At 41.4% G+C, this 21,292-nt stretch overlaps 1 protein-coding gene and 1 pseudogene across 1 annotated transcript; one reads left to right on the top strand and one right to left on the bottom strand.

The window, feature by feature from the left end:
- Positions 1–3,365: 3,365 nt before the first annotated feature.
- LOC123046164 (uncharacterized) lies at positions 3,366–8,659 on the bottom strand. Its single transcript, XM_044469461.1, has 2 exons — positions 5,600–8,659; positions 3,366–4,380 (listed from the first exon to the last, which is right to left on the bottom strand). Exon 1 carries the CDS (start codon positions 7,162–7,164, stop codon positions 5,716–5,718), a length of 1,449 nt encoding a protein of 482 aa, XP_044325396.1. The 5' UTR covers positions 7,165–8,659; the 3' UTR covers positions 3,366–4,380; positions 5,600–5,715.
- A 6,216-nt stretch (positions 8,660–14,875) lies between these two features.
- LOC123039312 (uncharacterized) lies at positions 14,876–20,521 on the top strand (annotated as a pseudogene).
- The last annotated feature ends 771 nt before the right edge of the window (positions 20,522–21,292 follow it).

Raw genomic sequence — 21,292 nt, 5'->3', positions numbered from 1 at the left:
CATGTTTGATTTCTACATGGCAACTTCAATTTTCAGTCCATTTTCCTTCATTTTTTAATAGAAACTTTTTGTAATGTTTAATGCAAATTTTGTCTACAACAGTCATCATTTTTCCTCTTTCAATGATCATAACCCGCAACTTTTCTGTTTCATTCATTTGATCTCTTTGGATGGCAATTCCCCTTCCGTGCATAGAAGTTTGTTCTTAAGTTTTACAACAAAAAACATTGTGGTCGACCCATGTTGTCATGTCTGGCATTTTTAACTGTTTTCCTTCTCAAATATTGCCATCCAAGTGTGTAGGTTATTTACATTTTTTCTCTCTAAGATGACACCCTGTTTTGAATGTGATTCTACAATTAACTAATCTAATCTACTTTCTGATGCATGAACTCGCCATGTATTCACTAAAACTCGCATATTCAGGTTCCACTCACGTCTTCTATTTGGATTTGCAGCACCATGGTTTGGAACGTCCCTGACTCCGATGATGATGACTTCATGCCGCCCGGAGCTGAAGTTGCGGGTGGTGCTAATCGCAATGCAAAGAAGGTATGTAGAATTTATATGACTTTCTTTCTCATTAAACACGTGGTTTGTGGATGATGCCAATCCCTAGGCTCCCATTCTTTCCTTTTTAACTTCAATTTTGCATATGTGTTGAATAGCAGAAAAACCCGCGCAACGGGGGAGCACATGAACGTATGATAGAACTGTATGCCAATTTTGATAAGCCCAGAAAGAAGCTGCAAAGGAAATGGGGATGCAGGTGCTGATGAACATACGTTGCACCAATTTGAATAACCCCATGTGCGACTGGTTTGCAAGGTTATACCAGCCTGATAAGAGGGAATTTGTCATACCAGGGCATGGTGGGATTCCATTAGACGAGGACCTTGTTTTCAGCACACTTGGTGTCCCCAATGGCAGCATGGATGTCCCATACAAGGTTGATACGAAAGTGCAAGCATGTCTTTTCCCTGAAATGTTCCCTAGTCTTACGTCCCTACCGGCGAACTCTGCTTTTGTGAATATGCTTGTTACGATCCAAACAAGCGACGATGACTTCAAGAGGAAATTGCTCATGTACTTGATCTCAAATGTCTTTGCCCCAACGACATTGTTACGCCCCAGCAACAGATGCTTTCCTGTTCTGGTATGAGTTGCTCCGTACCTGATTGCACCTTACCTGTTTATTTATTCATTTATTTCGTAGATTTCAAGTTCCCCTTCTTTTTTTTACCAACATAATACTGCAACTTACGCTTTTGCTTGGTCATTTTGTCATTTTGTTTATCTCGCAGGATCAGATAGGCAACATTACCAACATGAACTGGTGCAAGTTCATAGTTGGTTTCCTTCATACTTCACTATCTAATAAAATGTACAACCAAGGCTGTCGGTTGCGTCTAATGGCAAGTTTTTTTTATGTCAAACCCTTTGCTTTTTCCATTCTAGGTCGTCCTCCCTCCCCCAGTGTTTTCTTACTCCTTTTTCGCATTAGAAGCTAATTTTGCGTGAGCACCTTGACCTACATGTTTGCATTTCTTTCAGCTCCTGTATGTCGATAAACTTGACATCAACACTGTCAACCTTAAACCGGTTGGCGGACTGCCTCCATCACACAAGTTTGTTACGTGTGCTTGGTCTGATGCCACAATCAAGGCTATTCTCGCTGCGGACAGGAAGCCCGATGGGACGTTTGGCAAGCTACAGACTAGTACTTTTACCTGCACTTTTCCATCTCCACAGTCACATACAAAATATGTGGCAACTTCTTCTTTCATTGCTAGCAATTGCTATTTTCCTTTTTTCCACTTTTCATACACTACAACTTGGCCACTTTTTTCATTGTATATTTTTTTACTTACATGTCCCCTAATCATGACTGGCAACACATACTGTATTAGCAATGGCAACTTCATTGTTTCAATCATGCACACTTCTCCACTTCGACGCCCACAGCTGGTGACTGATGTCTACTACACAACCTTCTTCTTGTAGACGTTGTTGGGCCTGCAAGTGCACAGGTTTGTAGGACAGTAGCAAATTTCTCTCAAGTGGATGACCTAAGGTTTATCAATCTGTGGGAGGCGTAGGATGAAGATGGTCTCTCTCAAACAACCCTACAACCAAATAACAAAGAGTCTCTTGTGTCCCCAAAACACCCATGGTAAATTGTATAGGTGCACTAGTTCGGCGAAGAGATGGTGATACAAGTGCAATATAGATAGTAGATATAGGCTTTTGTAATCTGAAATAATAAAAACAGTAAGGTAACTAATGATAAAAGTGAGCGTAAACGGTATTGCAATGATAGGAAACAAGGCATAGGGTTCATACTTTCACTAGTGCAAGTTCTCTCAACAATAATAACATAGATAGATCATATAACAATCCCTCAACATGCAACAAAGAGTCACTCCAAAGCCACTAATAGTGGAGAACAAACAAAGAGATTATGGTAGGGTACAAAACCACCTCAAAGTTATTCTTTCGGATCGATCTATTCAAGAGTTCGTACTAGAATAACACCTTAAGACACAAATCAACCAAAACCCTAATGTCACCTAGATACTCCATTGTCACCTCAAGTATCCGTGGGCATGATTATACGGTATGCATCACACAATCTCAGATTCATCCAACCAACACAAAGTACTTCAAAGAGTGCCCCAAAGTTTCTACCGAAGAGTCAAGAAAACGTGTGCCGACCCCTATGCATAGGTTCATGGGCGGAACCCGCAAGTTGGTCACCAAAACATACATCAAGTGGCACATGATATCCCATTGTCACCACAGATAAACACGGCAAGACATACGTCAAGTGTTCTCAATCATAAAAGACTCAATTGATCAGGTGTAAGTACAGTGGGATTTTACGCCCAAACTGCGAGTGTTGTGTTCTCCATAGGGACTAGGCGACGGCGACGATGCAAGTCTAAAGCTAGATCAGATTTTACTTGCTTCCTTTTTGGTATTTTCGTAATGCTTGAGAAATTGAAATACTGACATCAGTGACAAGGGAAGTCAAAAGACATGGACATATAAATATATCTAGCAAGCGTATAAAAAAGGGAAGAAGGGAAGAAACAAAATTACTGGACAGAAAATAGATTGTTTAAATCACAAGCACACACATATATATTTATATAGCAAAGGTACTTGTGCTAACATATGAACTGAAATTAAACAAGCTCACTGGAAAATCACAAGCATAAATGCCACTGGTATATAGCTTGCACAGAGACTAACAACTGAACATCAATTAGACTATAGCAAAGTTACTAGTACATGACAGATTACAGTAGATGTCAAGAAACATACACAAGGGGATCACAGACATATACTAGAAGATTACTATATCATGGAGCATATCACACATACTAAATATTATCCAAACAACTGGACATTAACTAGTCAGAGCACATAATAAAGTGCACTATATTTTACAAGTACGAAACTGAACAATTGTCAGGTTGCAAGTTTTTACCAAATCTGAATATTGCATCTAATAAAACATCTCAATGCTGAATATTACAAAGTACTGAACAATAAACTTGTCAGAAATTTGAGATCAGAGAGAGAGAGAGAGAGAGAGAGAGAGAGAGAGAGAGAGAGAGAGAGAAGGAGAAGCAGCAAGGATTCGGATTCAGAGAAGTGCAGCAGCAATTTTGAGGTTCAGAGAAGGGGCGCAACAGAGAAGTTTAGAGGAGCAGCAACATGAGCACAAGAAGAGGTACAGAGAGAAGAAGCAAGTTTTGGAAGAGAAGATTAGGAGCAGCAGGGGGCATTGAGAAGAAGAGAAGCAGCAGCGTTAGGGGAACAGAGGAGGAGGAGCAGAGAGATGAGCAGCGGTAGGGGCGTGGGAGAAGCAGCGAGGCAAGGGAAGGAGCAGCAGGAGGCAAGGAGAATCGCGTGGGACACCAGACGCCTCGTCTGGTCGGGCGCACGAACGTGGTGCTGGTGAGGTACGGCGGTGAAGTGGAGCTGGTGGCGCTGGCGGCAGGAGGTGATGTTGGCGCTGGGTGTTGGTGCTGGTGGGTGGATGGGCTGCGGAGGCGCCCCACCACGCCGGCCTGGCCGTGGCGGCGGCCGGAGGTGGAGAAGGAGTGGTGAGAGGGAGAGAGATGGAGATGTGGCCAGCCCCCCCGGGGATCGGTGGCTAGCGCTAGGGATTTGATCTCACGATCAGATTTGCCACTTTTTGATTTGGCCGTCCTGCTCCCTTCTTTCTTCGCAAGCACATCCCTTCCCTTCTCTAGTTTGGCCCTCGGTTTCTTCTTTCCTTCATGCTCAGGTCCCCCTTCTTTCTTTCCCGTCCTTGTCTTGTATTCTTCGGCCTCTTAGTCAGAATCTTGAGTGCCTTTGCGCACTTTTCTGCAGAAGAAACAAATGACGAGTAAATGATCTTTTTTTATGATTATCAAGCAATATTCAATCAATCATGGCAAGAATGGACGGATATATCACGATAGATGCTACATTTGAGTACCAAAATTATATATGTGAAATATACTTATCAAGTTCCCCCACACTTAAATCTTTACTTGTCCTCAAGTAAAGGCGTATGACAAGAGCAAGATAGTGAATAGTGAGCTGACTAGAGAATGTCCAAGTGAAGTAGATCTCTAAACAATGGATGCTTTTGGACTTAGCTAGTGAAAATCAATGGTTAAGAGTGCTACAGAGCAATAGGACACTAGTAAGCATGACCATTTAAACCTTTACAATGATAAAAGAGGATCAACAAGTTTAAATGATGAATGTGCCAAAAGGTTCCTAAAGAGAGCATGATCCTGAGAACAAAGCTTGTGATCAGGTCACTTATTACCAGGAACACAACATTGCGGTTGAACCACTAATTGAATTTGAAGGAAGCAAAGATATTATTTTATCAGTCTCACCAAAGGAACATACCACCGATCCCGAGAACATGGTATACACCTGGCTCAACCAAATATTAGTTTTTTTATTTGTCTCCCCAAAGGAACATACCACCGATCCCGAGAACATGGTATACACCTGGTTCGACAATTACATGTTTTTATAAATAATTACTGCCCAAGCTAACCCGATTTCACATGCCACCGATCCCGAGGACATGACATGCTACTGTAGGTAGTCAGACTAATTTATTCATTATTACTTATCTTAAATGAACAACGCATAAGCACAAAAACAGGAATCATCACTTCTCCATGTCTGGTTCACATGCTACCGATCCAGGGAACATAGCATGCTAATCCATAGTGGTTAGGTGATTGCTCTCAATGGGAACACACTTAGCACAAATTCAGCATCTAAACATGGTGATCTAGGTGTATCAAGGTAAAAGCAAAAAATGATCAAGTTTTCTAGTGTACTAGGGATTTGAGCACTCAAAACTAATAACTTCCACAAATTTCAGCAAAGCATGCATGGTGTAGATCACTAGTTTACAAGGCATTCAGAAATCAAGTTCACAAATTCACATCAAGCACAATGCCAAAGATGAATTTCAGCTTGACAACAAGTAATAACTATTTCAAGCAACCCAACTAGCAATTGAATTCAGCATGTATTTATGATATTCAGAATGGGTCATGAAACATCTCACCGGGCTTTGATCATGTAGCACTCGCTCGATCACCTCACCAGCTGCAGCTCTTCTCCCTTGCTTCCTCATGGATGCTCCAGCTTCACTCTTCCATATGTGTACCCCATTGCTTCTCCTCATCGCCATGCTCTGACTCCACCAGGATCCCAAGGAATGTCACCACGAACCTGGTCAGCATGTAGTAAACAGTGCAGTAGCAAAAGCCTTAAATAAGACTCACACAAACAACTACAAGTGATACGGTCGATGCCCTCCAAGTCATCAATGGAATATCCAATTATATAAGCATAACTATAAAGCACATGTTTAGGATGGCAGAAATCAGCATGGTTAATACTCACACGAGGATGACATTTATCATTAAGCTCAAGACTAGCATGAGGAAAGTAATTGTGATCATCACAAATGAGAGCAATGCCACCAACAGTATATGTATCATCATACCCAAGTAAATGATTTTTCAAATCAATCTTAAGTGATGGCATCATGTAATGCAAGGTAGAAGCAAATAAATCATAAGGACTCATGTCATCAAAAGGATTGGGTAAACCTGACACATCATACTCATGTATGATAATAGGACAATGAATCTCAGGTTCTTCATCTTCATCTACAACAACTTCTTGTACTTCTTCAGGAGTAGTAGATGATGAGTCTTCAACTTGATCACTTGGGAATTGCAGCTCTTGACCATCTTGTTCCTTGTCTTCTAGTTCATCTTCAATCTGAGGTATCTCATGCTCAAGGCACTTGCTATCTTGCTCAGCTGGATGTGACGGTATTGGAACCTCACATGTATCAAGGGGAATCCCAGAATTACTCAGCTCAAGCTGTGAAGAAATAGTACTGCCAGCGTTGATGTTCTTCTCAATCTTCTTTACTTCTTCCACTAGCTCATTCCCACTCTTGATCTTCTTCATTTCCTCTAGTATAACCTTCCTAATAGGGTCATCCTCGGCACTCCAAGTGAACTCGAGACTCAAAAGTGTGAGCTTGTCTATGTCATCGAACTCATCTTGAGTAGGCACTTGTGTTGAAGGTGATGGTTGACCAAATGGAGGACCATTTAACTCCATTGGACATGTCTCCTGGTGTTGAGGTATATGAGTAGGAGGTGAATAGCATTGTTGTGGTGCATAGCTGTGGCTCTCCTCATTGTACCTAAATCCCTGCATATGATTACTAGAAACAAATGGTGAGATCTGAAGGTTGTTGCTCCTATATGACATATTCGGGTTTTCAGGCCACCCATGTGAGTAATTGTTTTGGTATGAGCTATGCTCTTGAGCGAAGCTCATGCCAAAACAATCTGGAGGGTAAGAGTAACCACGCTGACATTCAGCGGGCGTATGGCCCTGAAATCCACAAATATGGCAGGTAGGAGCAACATAAGGATGGCCTCTAGAAAAAGGATCATAAGAGCTAGGCCTATCATAAAAAACTACTTCTCGCTGCCGAGCTAAATCATCTAATCGATGGGAAATATTACTTATCAGGTCTTGAATACTTTCCGTGCTGTTTGTAGTGTTGCTCGCATAAGCATGATGATCTGAATAGTAAGCCATTTCCGAGAGGATAATCCAACCTGCAAAAAGGAAAAGAAGACAAAAAGATACTAACTAGAACATGGGTTAGTGGCTAGAGATATATCACAAATATATGGCACAAGATGAAAACAAGACAAACCTAGTCTATAGCCTAGCACAATCGCTCGATGCTAGTCCCCGGCAACGGCGCCAAAATAATCAGGTGTAAGTACAGTGGGATTTTACGCCCAAACTGCGAGTGTCGTGTTCTCCACAGGGACTAGGCGACGGCGACGATGCAAGTCTAAAGCTAGATCAGATTTTACTTGCTTCCTTTTTGGTATTTTCGTAATGCTTGAGGAATTGAAATACTGACATCAGTGACAAGGGAAGTCAAAAGACATGGACATATAAATATATCTAGCAAGCGTATAAAAAAGGGAAGAAGGGAAGAAACAAAATTACTGGACAGAAAACAGATTGTTTAAATCACGAGCACACACATATATATTTATATAGCAAAGGTACTTGTGCTAACATATGAACTGAAATTAAACAAGCTCACTGGAAAATCACAAGCATAAATGCCACTGGTATATAGCTTGCACAGAGACTAACAACTGAACATCAATTAGACTATAGCAAAGTTACTAGTACATGACAGATTACAGTAGATGTCAAGAAACATACACAAGGGGATCACAGACATATACTAGAAGATTACTATATCACAGAGCATATCACACATACTAAATATTATCCAAACAACTGGACATTAACTAGTCAGAGCACATAATAAAGTGCACTATATTTTACAAGTACGAAACTGAACAATTGTCAGGTTGCAAGTTTTTACCAAATCTGAATATTACATCTAATAAAACATCTCAATGCTGAATATTACAAAGTACTGAACAATAAACTTGTCAGAAATTTGAGATCAGAGAGAGAGAGAGAGAGAGAGAGAGAGAGAGAGAGAGAGAGAGAGAGAGAGAGAGAGAGAGAGAGAGAGAGAGAGAGAGAGAAGGAGAAGCAGCAAGGATTCGGATTCAGAGAAGTGCAGCAGCAGTTTTGAGGTTCAGAGAAGGGGCACAGCAGAGAGGTTTAGAGGAGCAGCAGCATGAGCGCAAGAAGAGGTACAGAGAGAAGAAGCAAGTTTTGGAAGAGAAGATTAGGAGCAGCAGGGGGCGTTGAGAAGAAGAGCAGCAACAGCGTTAGGGGAACAGAGGAGGAGGAGCAGAGAGATGAGTAGCGGTAGGGACGTGGGAGAAGCGGCGAGGCAAGGGAAGGAGCAGCAGCAGGCAAGGAGAATCGCGTGGGACACCAGACGCCTTGTCTAGTCGGGCGCACAAACGTGGTGCTGGTGAGGTATGGCGGCGAAGTGGAGATGGTGGCAATGGCGGCAGGAGGTGATGGTGGCGCTGGGTGTTGGTGCTGGTGGGTGGATGGGCTGCGGAAGCGCCCCACCACGCCGGCCTGGCCGTGGCGGCGGCCGGAGGTGGAGAAGGAGTGGTGAGAGGGAGAGAGATGGAGATGTGGCCAGGCCCCCCGGGGATCGGTGGCTAGCGCTAGGGATTTGATCCCACAATCAGATTTGCCACTTTTTGATTTGGCCCTCCCGCTCCCTTCTTTCTTCGCAAGCACATCCCTTCCCTTCTCTAGTTTGGCCCTCGGTTTCTTCTTTCCTTCATGCTCAGGCCCCCCTTCTTTCTTTCCCGTCCTTGTCTTGTATTCTTCGGCCTCTTAGTCAGAATCTTGAGGTTTATAGTGCCTTTGCGCACTTTTCTGCAGAAGAAACAAATGACGAGTAAATGATCTTTTTTTATGATTATCAAGCAATATTCAATCAATCATGGCAAGACTGGACGGATATATCACGATAGATGCTACATTTGAGTACCAAAATTATATATGTGAAATATACTTATCATCAATCCAATAAGATAACTTCAAGAGGGAAACTTAATCCATTACAAGAGAGTAGAGGGGGAGAAACATCATAAGATCCAACTATAATAGCAAAGCTTGCGATACATCAAGATCGTGCCGCAGAGAGAACACGAGAGAGAGATCAAACACATAGCTACGGGTACATACCCTCAGCCCCGAGGGTGAACTACTCCATCCTCATCATGGATAGCGCCGGGATGATGAAGATGGCCACCGGTGATGGGTTCCCCCTCCGGCAGGGCGCCGGAACAGGCTCCCGAGAGGTTTTTGGTGGCTACAGAGGCTTGCGGCGGTGGAACTCCCGATCTATCTTCTTATTCGATGTTTTTAGGGTACGTAGGCTTGTATAGGCGAAAGAAGTCGGTCAGGGGAGCCTCGAGGGGCCCACGAGAGGGTAGGGCGCGCCCAGGGGGTGGGCGCGCCCTCCTATCTCGTGGCCTCCTCGATGATCTTCTAATGTGAACTCCAAGTCTCACGGATCATATTCTTCCTAAAAATCACGCTCCCGAAGGTTTCATTCCGTTTGGACTCCGTTTGATATTCCTTTTCTTCGAAATACTGAAACAGGCAATAAAACAGCAATATGGGCTGGACCTCCAGTTAATAGGTTAGTCCCAAAAATGATATAAATGTGTAAAATAAAGCCCATAAACATCCAACAGGGGTAATATAATAACATGGAACAATCAAAAATTATAGATACGTTGGAGACGTATCAAGCATCCCCAAGCTTAATTCCTGCTCGTCCTCGAGTAGGTAAATGATAAAAACGGAATTTTTGATGTGGAATGCTACCTAGCATAATTCTCAATGTAATTTTCTTTATTGTGACATGAATGTTCAGATCCAAATGATACAAAATAAAAGTTCATATTAACATGAAAATGGTGATACTTCAAGCATACTAATCAAAGTAATCATGTCCTCTCAAAATAACATGGCCAAAGAAAGTTATCCCTACAAAATCATATAGTCTGGCTGTTGCTCTATCTTTGCACAACCCCGATGACAAGCCAAGCAATTGTTTCATACTTTAATAATCTCAAACTCTTTCAACTTTCACGCAATACATGAGCGTGAGCCATGGACATAGCACTATATGTGGAATAGAATGGTGGTTGTGGAGAATACAAAAAGGAGAAGATAGTCTCACATCAACTAGGCGTATCAACGGGCTATGGAGATGCCCATTAATATATATCAATGTGAGTGAGTAGGGATTGCCATGCAACGGATGCATTAGAGCTATAAATATATGAAAGCTCAATAAAAGAAACTAAGTGGGTGTGCATCCAACTTGCTTGCTCACGAAGACCTAGGGCATTTTGAGGAAGCCCATCATTGGAATATACAAGCCAAGTTCTATAATGAAAAATTCCCACTAGTATATGAAAGTGACAACATAGGAGACTCTCTATCATGAAGATCATGGTGCTACTTTGAAGCACAAGTGTGGAAAAAGAGATAGTAGCATTGTCCCTTCTCTCTTTTTCTCTCATTTTATTTTTTTGTTTTTTTTCTTTTTCTCTTTTTTTCTCTTTTTTTGGCCTTTTTTCCCCGGCCTTTCCTTTTTTCTTTTCTTTCCTTTTTCTTTTTTCTTTTTGTAAAGTCCGAAGTCTCATCCCGACTTGTGGGGGAATCATAGTCTTCATCATTCTTTCCTCACTGGGACAATGCTCTAATAATGAAGATCATCACACTTTTATGGATTTACAACTCAAGAATTATAACTCAAAGCTAGAACAAGATATGACTCTATATGAATGCCTCCGGCAGTGTACCGGGATATGCAATGAATCAAGAGCGACATGTATGAAAATTATGAAGGTGGCCTTGCCACAAATACGATGTGAACTACATGATCATGCAAAAAGCAATATGACAAAAGGTAATGCGTGTCATATGAACGGAACAGTGGAAAGTTGCATGGCAATATATCTCGGAATGGCTATGGAAATGCCATAATAGGTAGGTATGGTGGCTGTTTTGAGGAAGGTATATGGTGGGTGTACGGTACCGACGAAAGTTGCACGACACAAGAGAGGCTAGCAATGGTGGAAGGATGAGGTGCGTATAATCCATGGACTCAACATTAGTCAAAAGAACTCATGTACTTGTTACAAAAATCTAGAAGTCATCAAAAACCAAAGCACTACGCGCATGCTCTTAGGGGGATAGATTGGTAGGAAAAGACCATCGCTCGTCCCGACCGCCACTCATAAGGAAGACAATCAATAAATAAAATTGTGCTCCAACTTCATCACAAAGTGGTTCATCATACGTGCATTCTACGGGAATCACAAACCTCAACACAAGCATTTTTCATAATCACCCAACTAGCATGACTTTAATATCACTACCTCCATATCTCAAAACAATTATCAAGTATCAAATTGATCATGGTATCCAATTCACTTTATATGATAGTTTTTATTATACCCAACTTGGATGCCTACCATTCTAGGACCAACTTTATAACCATAGCAAATACCATGCTGTTCTAAAAGACTCTCAAAATAATATAAGTTAAGCATGAGAGACTAGCAATTTCTACAAAATATATCCACCGCCATGCTCTAAAAGATATAAGTGATGCACTAGAGCAAATGACAAACTACTCCGAAAGATATAAGTGAAGATACATGAGTAGTCGAATAATTGTGCAACTATGTGAAGACTCTCTAACATTAAGGAATTTCAGATCTTGGTATTGTATTCAAACAGCAAGCAAAAAAAAAATAAAATGACATTGCAAGGATAGCACAACTCATGTGAAGAAGCAAAAACTTAGGCTCAACCGATACTATCCGATAGTTGTTGAAGAAGAAAGGTGGGATGCCTAACGGGGCATCCCCAAGCTTAGATGCTTGAGACTTCTTGAAACAGTATCTTGGGGTGCCTTTGGCATTCCCAAGCTTGAACTTTTATGTCTCCTTAATTCCTCTCATATCATGGTTTCTCTTATTTTTATCAAAAGCGATGAATGCTGACGAAAGAGGGGATGCCTTCCGGGGCATCCCCAAGCTTAGGCTCTTGGATATTCTTGAATATCTTGGGGTGCCATGGGCATCCCCAAGCTTAGGCTCTTGCCGCTCCTTATTCCATAGTTCATCAAATCTTTACCCAAGACTTGAAAACTCCACAACACAAAACTCAACAGAAAACTCGTAAGCTCCGTTAGTATAAGAAAATAAAACCACCACTTAGGTAATGTAATGAACTCATTATAAATTCATATTGGTGTAATATCTACTGTATTCCAACTTATCTATGGTTCACACCACTTAATACTAGCCATAGATGCATCAAAATAAGCAAACAACACACGAAAAACAGAATCTGTCAAAACCAGAACAGTCTGTATTAATCTGTATCAAACGCATACTTCTAGAACTCCAAAAATCCTACCAAATTAGGAAGTCCTAAGAAATTTGTGTACCAATCCATATAAAAAATAATAAGATCATAAGGACGTTTCTGTGAATTAAAAAAACTAATTTACTGGGTGCAAAAGTTTCTGATTCTCAGCAGGATCAACACAACTATCACCGTAAGCTAGCCTAAAGGTCTTACTTGGCACTTTATTGAAACAAAAGCTATAAAACATGATTACTACAGTAGCATAATCATGTGAACACACAAAAACAGTAAGGATAAATATTGGGTTGTCTCCCAACTAGTGCTTTTCTTTAACGCCTTTCTAGCTAGGCACGATGATGACTATGATGCTCACATAAAAGATAAGAATTGAAACATAACGGGAGCATCATGAAGCACATGACTAGCACATTTAAGTCTAACCCACTTCCTATGCATAGGGATTTTGTGAGCAAACAACTTATGGGAACAATAATCAATTATCATAGGAAGGTAAAACAAGCATAGCTTCAAGATTTTCAGCACATAGAGAGGAAACTTGATATTATTGCAATTCCTACAAGCATATGTTCCTCTCTCATAATAATTTTCAGTAGCATCATGAATGAATTAAACAATATAACCAGCACCTAAAGCATTCTTTTCATGATCTACAAGCATATAAAATTTACTACTCTCGACATAAGCAAAATTCTTCTCATGAATAGTAGTGGGAGCAAACTCAACAAAATAATTATCATTTTAGGCATAATCCAATTGAAAACTAAAATCATGATGACAAGTTTCATGGTTATCATTATTCCTAATAGCATACAAGTCATCACAATAATCATCATAGATAGCAACTTTGTTCTCATAATCAATTGGAACCTCTTCCAAAATAGTGGAATCATCACTAAATAAAGTTGACACTCTTCCAAATCCACTTTCATGTTCATCACAATAAGATTTAACATCCTCCAAAATAGTGGGATCACTACTTCCTAAAGTTGACACTCTTCCAAACCCACTTTCATCAATATAATCATCATAAATAGGAGGCATGCTTTCATCATAATAAATTTGCTCATCAAAACTTGGGGAACAAAAAATATCATCTTCATCAAACATAGCTCCCCCAAGCTTGTGGCTTTGCATATCATTAGCATCATGGATATTCAAGGAATTCATACTAACAACATTGCAATCATGCTCATCATACAAAGATCTAGTACCAAACATTCTAATGCATTCTTCTTCTAGCACTTGAGCACAATTTTCCATTCCATCAATCTCATGAAAGATATTAAAAATATGAAGCGTATGAGGCAAACTCAATTCCATTTTTTTGTAGTTTTCTTTTATAAACTAAACTAGTGATAAAACAGGAAACAAAAAGATTCAATTGCAAGATCTAAGATATACCTTCAAGCACTCACCTCCCCGGCAAGGGCGCCAGAAAAGAGCTTGATGTCTACTACACAACCTTCTTCTTGTAGACATTGTTGGGCCTGCAAGTGCACAGGTTTGTAGGACAGTAGAAAATTTCCCTCAAGTGGATGACCTAAGGTTTATCAATCCGTGGGAGGCGTAGGATGAAGATGGTCTCTCTCAAACAACCCTGCAACCAAATAACAAAGAGTCTCTTGTGTCCCCAACACACCCAATACAATGGTAAATTGTATAGGTGCACTAGTTCGGCGAAGAGATGGTGATACACGTGCAATATAGATAGTAGACATAGGCTTTTGTAATCTGAAATAATAAAAACAGCAAGGTAACTAATGATAAAAGTGAGCGTAAATGGTATTGCAATGATAGGAAACAAGGCATAGGGTTCATACTTTCACTAGTGCAAGTTCTCTCAACAATAATAACATAGATAGATCATATAACAATCCCTCAACATGCAACAAAGAGTCACTCCAGAGCCACTAATAGCGGAGAACAAACAAAGAGATTATGGTAGGGTACAAAACCACCTCAAAGTTATTTACATGGCAACTTCAATTTTCAGTCCATTTTCCTTCATTTTTTAATAGAAACTTTTTGTAATGTTTAATGCAAATTTTGTCTACAACAGTCATCATTTTTCCTCTTTCAATGATCATAACCCGCAACTTTTCTGTTTCATTCATTTGATCTCTTTGGATGGCAATTCCCCTTCCGTGCATAGAAGTTTGTTCTTAAGTTTTACAACAAAAAACATTGTGGTCGACCCATGTTGTCATGTCTGGCATTTTTAACTGTTTTCCTTCTCAAATATTGCCATCCAAGTGTGTAGGTTATTTACATTTTTTCTCTCTAAGATGACACCCTGTTTTGAATGTGATTCTACAATTAACTAATCTAATCTACTTTCTGATGCATGAACTCGCCATGTATTCACTAAAACTCGCATATTCAGGTTCCACTCACGTCTTCTATTTGGATTTGCAGCACCATGGTTTGGAACGTCCCTGACTCCGATGATGATGACTTCATGCCGCCCGGAGCTGAAGTTGCGGGTGGTGCTAATCGCAATGCAAAGAAGGTATGTAGAATTTATATGACTTTCTTTCTCATTAAACACGTGGTTTGTGGATGATGCCAATCCCTAGGCTCCCATTCTTTCCTTTTTAACTTCAATTTTGCATATGTGTTGAATAGCAGAAAAACCCGCGCAACGGGGGAGCACATGAACGTATGATAGAACTGTATGCCAATTTTGATAAGCCCAGAAAGAAGCTGCAAAGGAAATGGGGATGCAGGTGCTGATGAACATACGTTGCACCAATTTGAATAACCCCATGTGCGACTGGTTTGCAAGGTTATACCAGCCTGATAAGAGGGAATTTGTCATACCAGGGCATGGTGGGATTCCATTAGACGAGGACCTTGTTTTCAGCACACTTGGTGTCCCCAATGGCATCATGGATGTCCCATACAAGGTTGATACGAAAGTGCAAGCATGTCTTTTCCCTGAAATGTTCCCTAGTCTTACGTCCCTACCGGCGAACTCTGCTTTTGTGAATATGCTTGTTACGATCCAAACAAGCGACGATGACTTCAAGAGGAAATTGCTCATGTACTTGATCTCAAATGTCTTTGCCCCAATGACATTGTTACGCCCCAGCAACAGATGCTTTCCTGTTCTGGTATGAGTTGCTCCGTACCTGATTGCACCTTACCTGTTTATTTATTCATTTATTTCGTAGATTTCAAGTTCCCCTTCTTTTTTTTACCAACATAATACTGCAACTTACGCTTTTGCTTGGTCATTTTGTCATTTTGTTTATCTCGCAGGATCAGATAGGCAACATTACCAACATGAACTGGTGCAAGTTCATAGTTGGTTTCCTTCATACTTCACTATCTAATAAAATGTACAACCAAGGCTGTCGGTTGCGTCTAATGGCAAGTTTTTTTTATGTCAAACCCTTTGCTTTTTCCATTCTAGGTCGTCCTCCCTCCCCCAGTGTTTTCTTACTCCTTTTTCGCATTAGAAGCTAATTTTGCGTGAGCACCTTGACCTACATGTTTGCATTTCTTTCAGCTCCTGTATGTCGATAAACTTGACATCAACACTGTCAACCTTAAACCGGTTGGCGGACTGCCTCCATCACACAAGTTTGTTACGTGTGCTTGGTCTGATGCCACAATCAAGGCTATTCTCGCTGCGGACAGGAAGCCCGATGGGACGTTTGGCAAGCTACAGACTAGTACTTTTACCTGCACTTTTCCATCTCCACAGTCACATACAAAATATGTGGCAACTTCTTCTTTCATTGCTAGCAATTGCTATTTTCCTTTTTTCCACTTTTCATACACTACAACTTGGCCACTTTTTTCATTGTATATTTTTTTACTTACATGTCCCCTAATCATGACTGGCAACACATACTGTATTAGCAATGGCAACTTCATTGTTTCAATCATGCACACTTCTCCACTTCGACGCCCACAGCTGGTGACTGATGTCTACTACACAACCTTCTTCTTGTAGACGTTGTTGGGCCTGCAAGTGCACAGGTTTGTAGGACAGTAGCAAATTTCTCTCAAGTGGATGACCTAAGGTTTATCAATCTGTGGGAGGCGTAGGATGAAGATGGTCTCTCTCAAACAACCCTACAACCAAATAACAAAGAGTCTCTTGTGTCCCCAAAACACCCATGGTAAATTGTATAGGTGCACTAGTTCGGCGAAGAGATGGTGATACAAGTGCAATATAGATAGTAGATATAGGCTTTTGTAATCTGAAATAATAAAAACAGTAAGGTAACTAATGATAAAAGTGAGCGTAAACGGTATTGCAATGATAGGAAACAAGGCATAGGGTTCATACTTTCACTAGTGCAAGTTCTCTCAACAATAATAACATAGATAGATCATATAACAATCCCTCAACATGCAACAAAGAGTCACTCCAAAGCCACTAATAGTGGAGAACAAACAAAGAGATTATGGTAGGGTACAAAACCACCTCAAAGTTATTCTTTCGGATCGATCTATTCAAGAGTTCGTACTAGAATAACACCTTAAGACACAAATCAACCAAAACCCTAATGTCACCTAGATACTCCATTGTCACCTCAAGTATCCGTGGGCATGATTATACGGTATGCATCACACAATCTCAGATTCATCCAACCAACACAAAGTACTTCAAAGAGTGCCCCAAAGTTTCTACCGGAGAGTCAAGAAAACGTGTGCCAACCCCTATGCATAGGTTCATGGGCGGAACCCGCAAGTTGGTCACCAAAACATACATCAAGTGGCACGTGATATCCCATTGTCACCACAGATAAACACGGCAAGACATACATCAAGTGTTCTCAATCATAAAAGACTCAATCCAATAAGATAACTTCAAGAGGGAAACTCAATCCATTACAAGAGAGTAGAGGGGGAGAAACATCATAAGATCCAACTATAATAGCAAAGCTCGCGATACATCAAGATCGTGCCATAGAAAGAACACGAGAGAGAGAGAGATCAAACACATAGCTAATGGTACATACCCTCAGCCCCGAGGGTGATCTACTCCCTCCTTGTCATGGATAGCGCCGAGATGATGAAGATGGACACCGGTGATGGGTTCCCCCTCCGGCAGGGTGCCAGAACAGGCTCCCAAGAGGTTTTTGGTGGCTATAGGGGCTTGTGGCGGCGGAACTCCCGATCTATCTTCTTATTCGATGTTTTTAGGGTACGTAGGCTTATATAGGCGAAAGAAGTCGGTCGGGGGAGCCTCGAGGGGCCCATGAGAGGGTAGGGCGCGCCTAGGGGGGTGGGCACGCCCCCTATCTCGTGGCCTCCTCGATGATCTTCTGATGTGAACTCCAAGTCTACCGGATCATATTCTTCCTAAAAATCACAGTCCCGAAGGTTTCATTCCGTTTGGACTCCATTTGATATTCCTTTTCTTCGAAATACTGAAACAGGCAATAAAACAACAATATGGGCTGGGCCTCCGGTTAATAGGTTAGTCCCAAAAATGATATAAATGTGTAAAATAAATCCCATAAACATCCAACAGGGGTAATATAATAGCATGGAACAATTAAAAATTATAGATACATTGGAGACGTATCAGTGACATTACTACATTAAAGAATATCATTTTTTCCATTGTTTTCGGTCATTGGAACTTATTCTTGCTCATAAGCATGTTGTCTCACATGTTCAAACTAAAGATAACAACCTATCCTTTCTTCCGCAATGATATCTTTACTACTCTTTAACATGCTACCTCTTTTTTTCAGTTTATGGGCAAACACAACGTTGATTACAGCTTCTTTGGGGCCCCCAACAACTTCAGCAAATGGATGGATGGTCACAGGAATGCTTCATGCCCATTAACTGTAAGTACCACACTATTTTTCTGCTTCATCTTTTTGCAAGATAGCTCATACTCTTGGCTAAGCACATTGGTCTCTCTTCCATTTTTGTGTTTTCCAAATGCAGGAGAGAAGTAACATTGAGAATCTTGTTGGACAATTTGCGTCCGGTATGACCAAACTTATTGGCAACCTTGTACAGGGTTGGACTGCAATGTCGGCGAGTGACGGAGAAGACCAACCAGTTTCAGTCTTTTGTTCGCGGTGGCACTTCTCGTCCAACTGGATCTAAGGGCAGATACGACCACAACGATTCACAAGAGGTGCCCCCAAGTTATGAAGATCTCTCGGTTGATGATAGTGACTGCGACGATGATCACCAGCACGACGACACCCGTAATGATGGCGATAATAGAAAGGACGATACCGAGCATGATACATCATTTGAGCACAACCGCGAGGTGTTGATACAGGGATTGGGCTGGCCTTCTGTCATGAGCACTTCTGGTCCTGAAGCCTCCAAAAGGGATAGGGATGCACCAGATGTGGACCTTGAAGCTGCTTCCAAAAGGACGAAGTTGGACCCAGTTGCTGCTAGAAAGAGGTTTAATTGGTGTTCATTATTGTTTCTTGCAATTTTTAAATCATTTTTTTATTTTCCTAGTTGTTCTACTTTTTCGTCTTTTTTCGGCGACTAATTTTTGTGTTTTTCATATAGGGAGGCGACCGCTGGTGGAAGAGTATCTATAGAGAAAATTGTCCAACAACCTTTTAGATCATCTGATCGTGCATGCAAGGCTCATACGGCTACACGTTCATCTCCCGCTTGCGTCCTCCAACACGGGAGATCCTGTTGTTCTTGAGGATATGAGGGATGCATGGAAAAGGTTAGTGGTATGGCATACGTATAGTAGTGTTATGTTTATGCATGGCTAGTTTTACTGACATTACATGGCAATTTTTAGTTGACCAGACATGGAAACTCTCTGCCTTTTACATGGATGTCATCTCCTTAATTTTCCCCTCCCACCCGCTAAGGTGTTAACTTTACTTCCCTACATTCTTGTATCATACGTGGCAACTTTTGGTTAGCCGCCATGCGGCAACTTCACCTCTACAAAGATGGCATCTTCTTACTACCTTCTCATCCCCAACATGTTAACTTTTATTTTTGTTTCACCTTATTTTCATTCGTACTCACACATCATTAACCACATGGCAACTTTTCAACTTAGTCCTTACTACCCACATTTTTTACTCTTTCCGGCCTGTCAACCTTCATTTTATTCCATTCCATTACATGCTACCACTACATTTAATTTCACAACATGGCAATTTTATTACGTCTTTCATGCATGGCAACTTACAGTCTTTTTCTTTTCTAGATGACCATTTTTCCGAATTACATGACCCCTCCATGTGCCCCCCTTATCTAATGTCATGAATATTTGTACCAACAAGGGAGTTGGCATTTAACATGTATAATTGTACGATAAAACAGATGGCTACTTATTTGATCGTGTCCAACATTTTCCCTTTTTTTTCTTAACTATGATGTGTCACATTTTTTCTTACCCTATTTAATACAAGTAGGCTAAATAAGAGAACCAACCAGGCTGCTCATATGGCTAAATCAAAGAAAAAAGACCCGTTGGAGCACATGCACACTAAGCTTGCTTCCTCTAACAATGTGGACTTTGTCAAAGCATCTACTCCCACTAGCTCTGCTGCACCAGTTAAGTCGTTGTCATCCGTTGCCGCTATGTTGACTGGCAATGAAGGTGCAAGATCAAGGGGTTCCGATGAATCGATCTCCCCAAGAACAACGGAGGTTGCACTTGCATTGGTATCCATGAGACAGGGGCTTGAAGGTAGTGCAATCCCAGCAGTGTCTGATCCTGCACACGAAACGTAGCAACCGGATGTGCATGCGGCAAACACTACTATTGACACGTTTGAGCAAGGTCACCCAGTAGGTGAAGATTGCACAAGTATGGCTGCCACAACTGTTGTGGAAAGCAAGGGTCTGGTAGTCACGCAACAAGCACATCGGGTTGGACCGCATGATCGTACCACTCCTCCACACATTAGTTTCCAAAGCTGCTCCACATGTAGCCGCCAAGAAAACAACAAAACATGCAATGGGTACCAGGAAGAGCCCTCGGAAAAGAGCTGATCAGTCAGGCAATGTGCATGATCAGGACACAGGGTACGTGCCTGCTTTAACCTTGTTCCCGCCCACTCCTCAGGGCAAGACCGGCGATCTAGATTAGATGAAGGTATTTGGAGGTGGAAAGGTCCATCAATCGACAGTCTCTCATGAAGAAAAGATTCCTGCCAATCCAATTCTCAAGCACACACGTGTCCCACTGGATATGGAGGTCCCTTACACTCCAAGAGTTGACCATCCTATAAAAGGGATAGCCAAGAAGGTGGTTATTGATATTCCGGACACGACTCCCCGTCCCACTGCCAAACCTAAGGATGTCGGATCAGCTGACAATGATGTCTTTGGTGATTTGTCTCTACTGGCAGCGTCTATTGGTGTGATTGAAAAGCAGAATGAGCGCAAGGGTAGGCACCCTATGGTTTTCACGCCACCACCGTTCAACCTCGGACATGATTTGAGCCAGCCAAACGAGCCAGTCGATGCTATTCCAATCTCATATGCATTCCCGTCCCAGCCGGTCCAGATGATGGCGCGGCCAATTGTTGATGGCAGGAAGGCTGTTAAATTTGTTGAGCCTATTGTTCAAGGTATCATTCACCTATCATTATTGCATTGGCAACTTATCTTGTTTAGCAATGCTCACACACTTTACTCTGTATCTCCGTTCTCCTTTTTTTATTTGTCTATTAACGGTATGGTCGTTTACAATTTGCCTTCCTCACATGCTTGTTTACTACACGAAGGATCTCCTGTGGAGATCATCAACAATGGATGAAGCGCTTTGCAAGATGGAGTAGGATGTGGTCCTTAGGAATAAAAAGCAGACACAAGCCCCTTCTAGCTCAGCCGCTATACATGCTACCACTTCTGATGA

The sequence above is a fragment of the Triticum aestivum genome, chromosome 2B (genome assembly GCF_018294505.1).
Source record: "Triticum aestivum cultivar Chinese Spring chromosome 2B, IWGSC CS RefSeq v2.1, whole genome shotgun sequence".
Lineage (NCBI taxonomy): Eukaryota > Viridiplantae > Streptophyta > Magnoliopsida > Poales > Poaceae > Triticum > Triticum aestivum.
This window is presented reverse-complemented; position numbering and strand designations above follow the sequence as displayed.

Excerpts from the sequence above, each read along its gene's own strand:
- LOC123046164 (XM_044469461.1), bottom strand. The coding sequence starts at position 7,164 with ATGGCTTACTATTCAGATCATCATGCTTATGCGAGCAACACTACAAAC.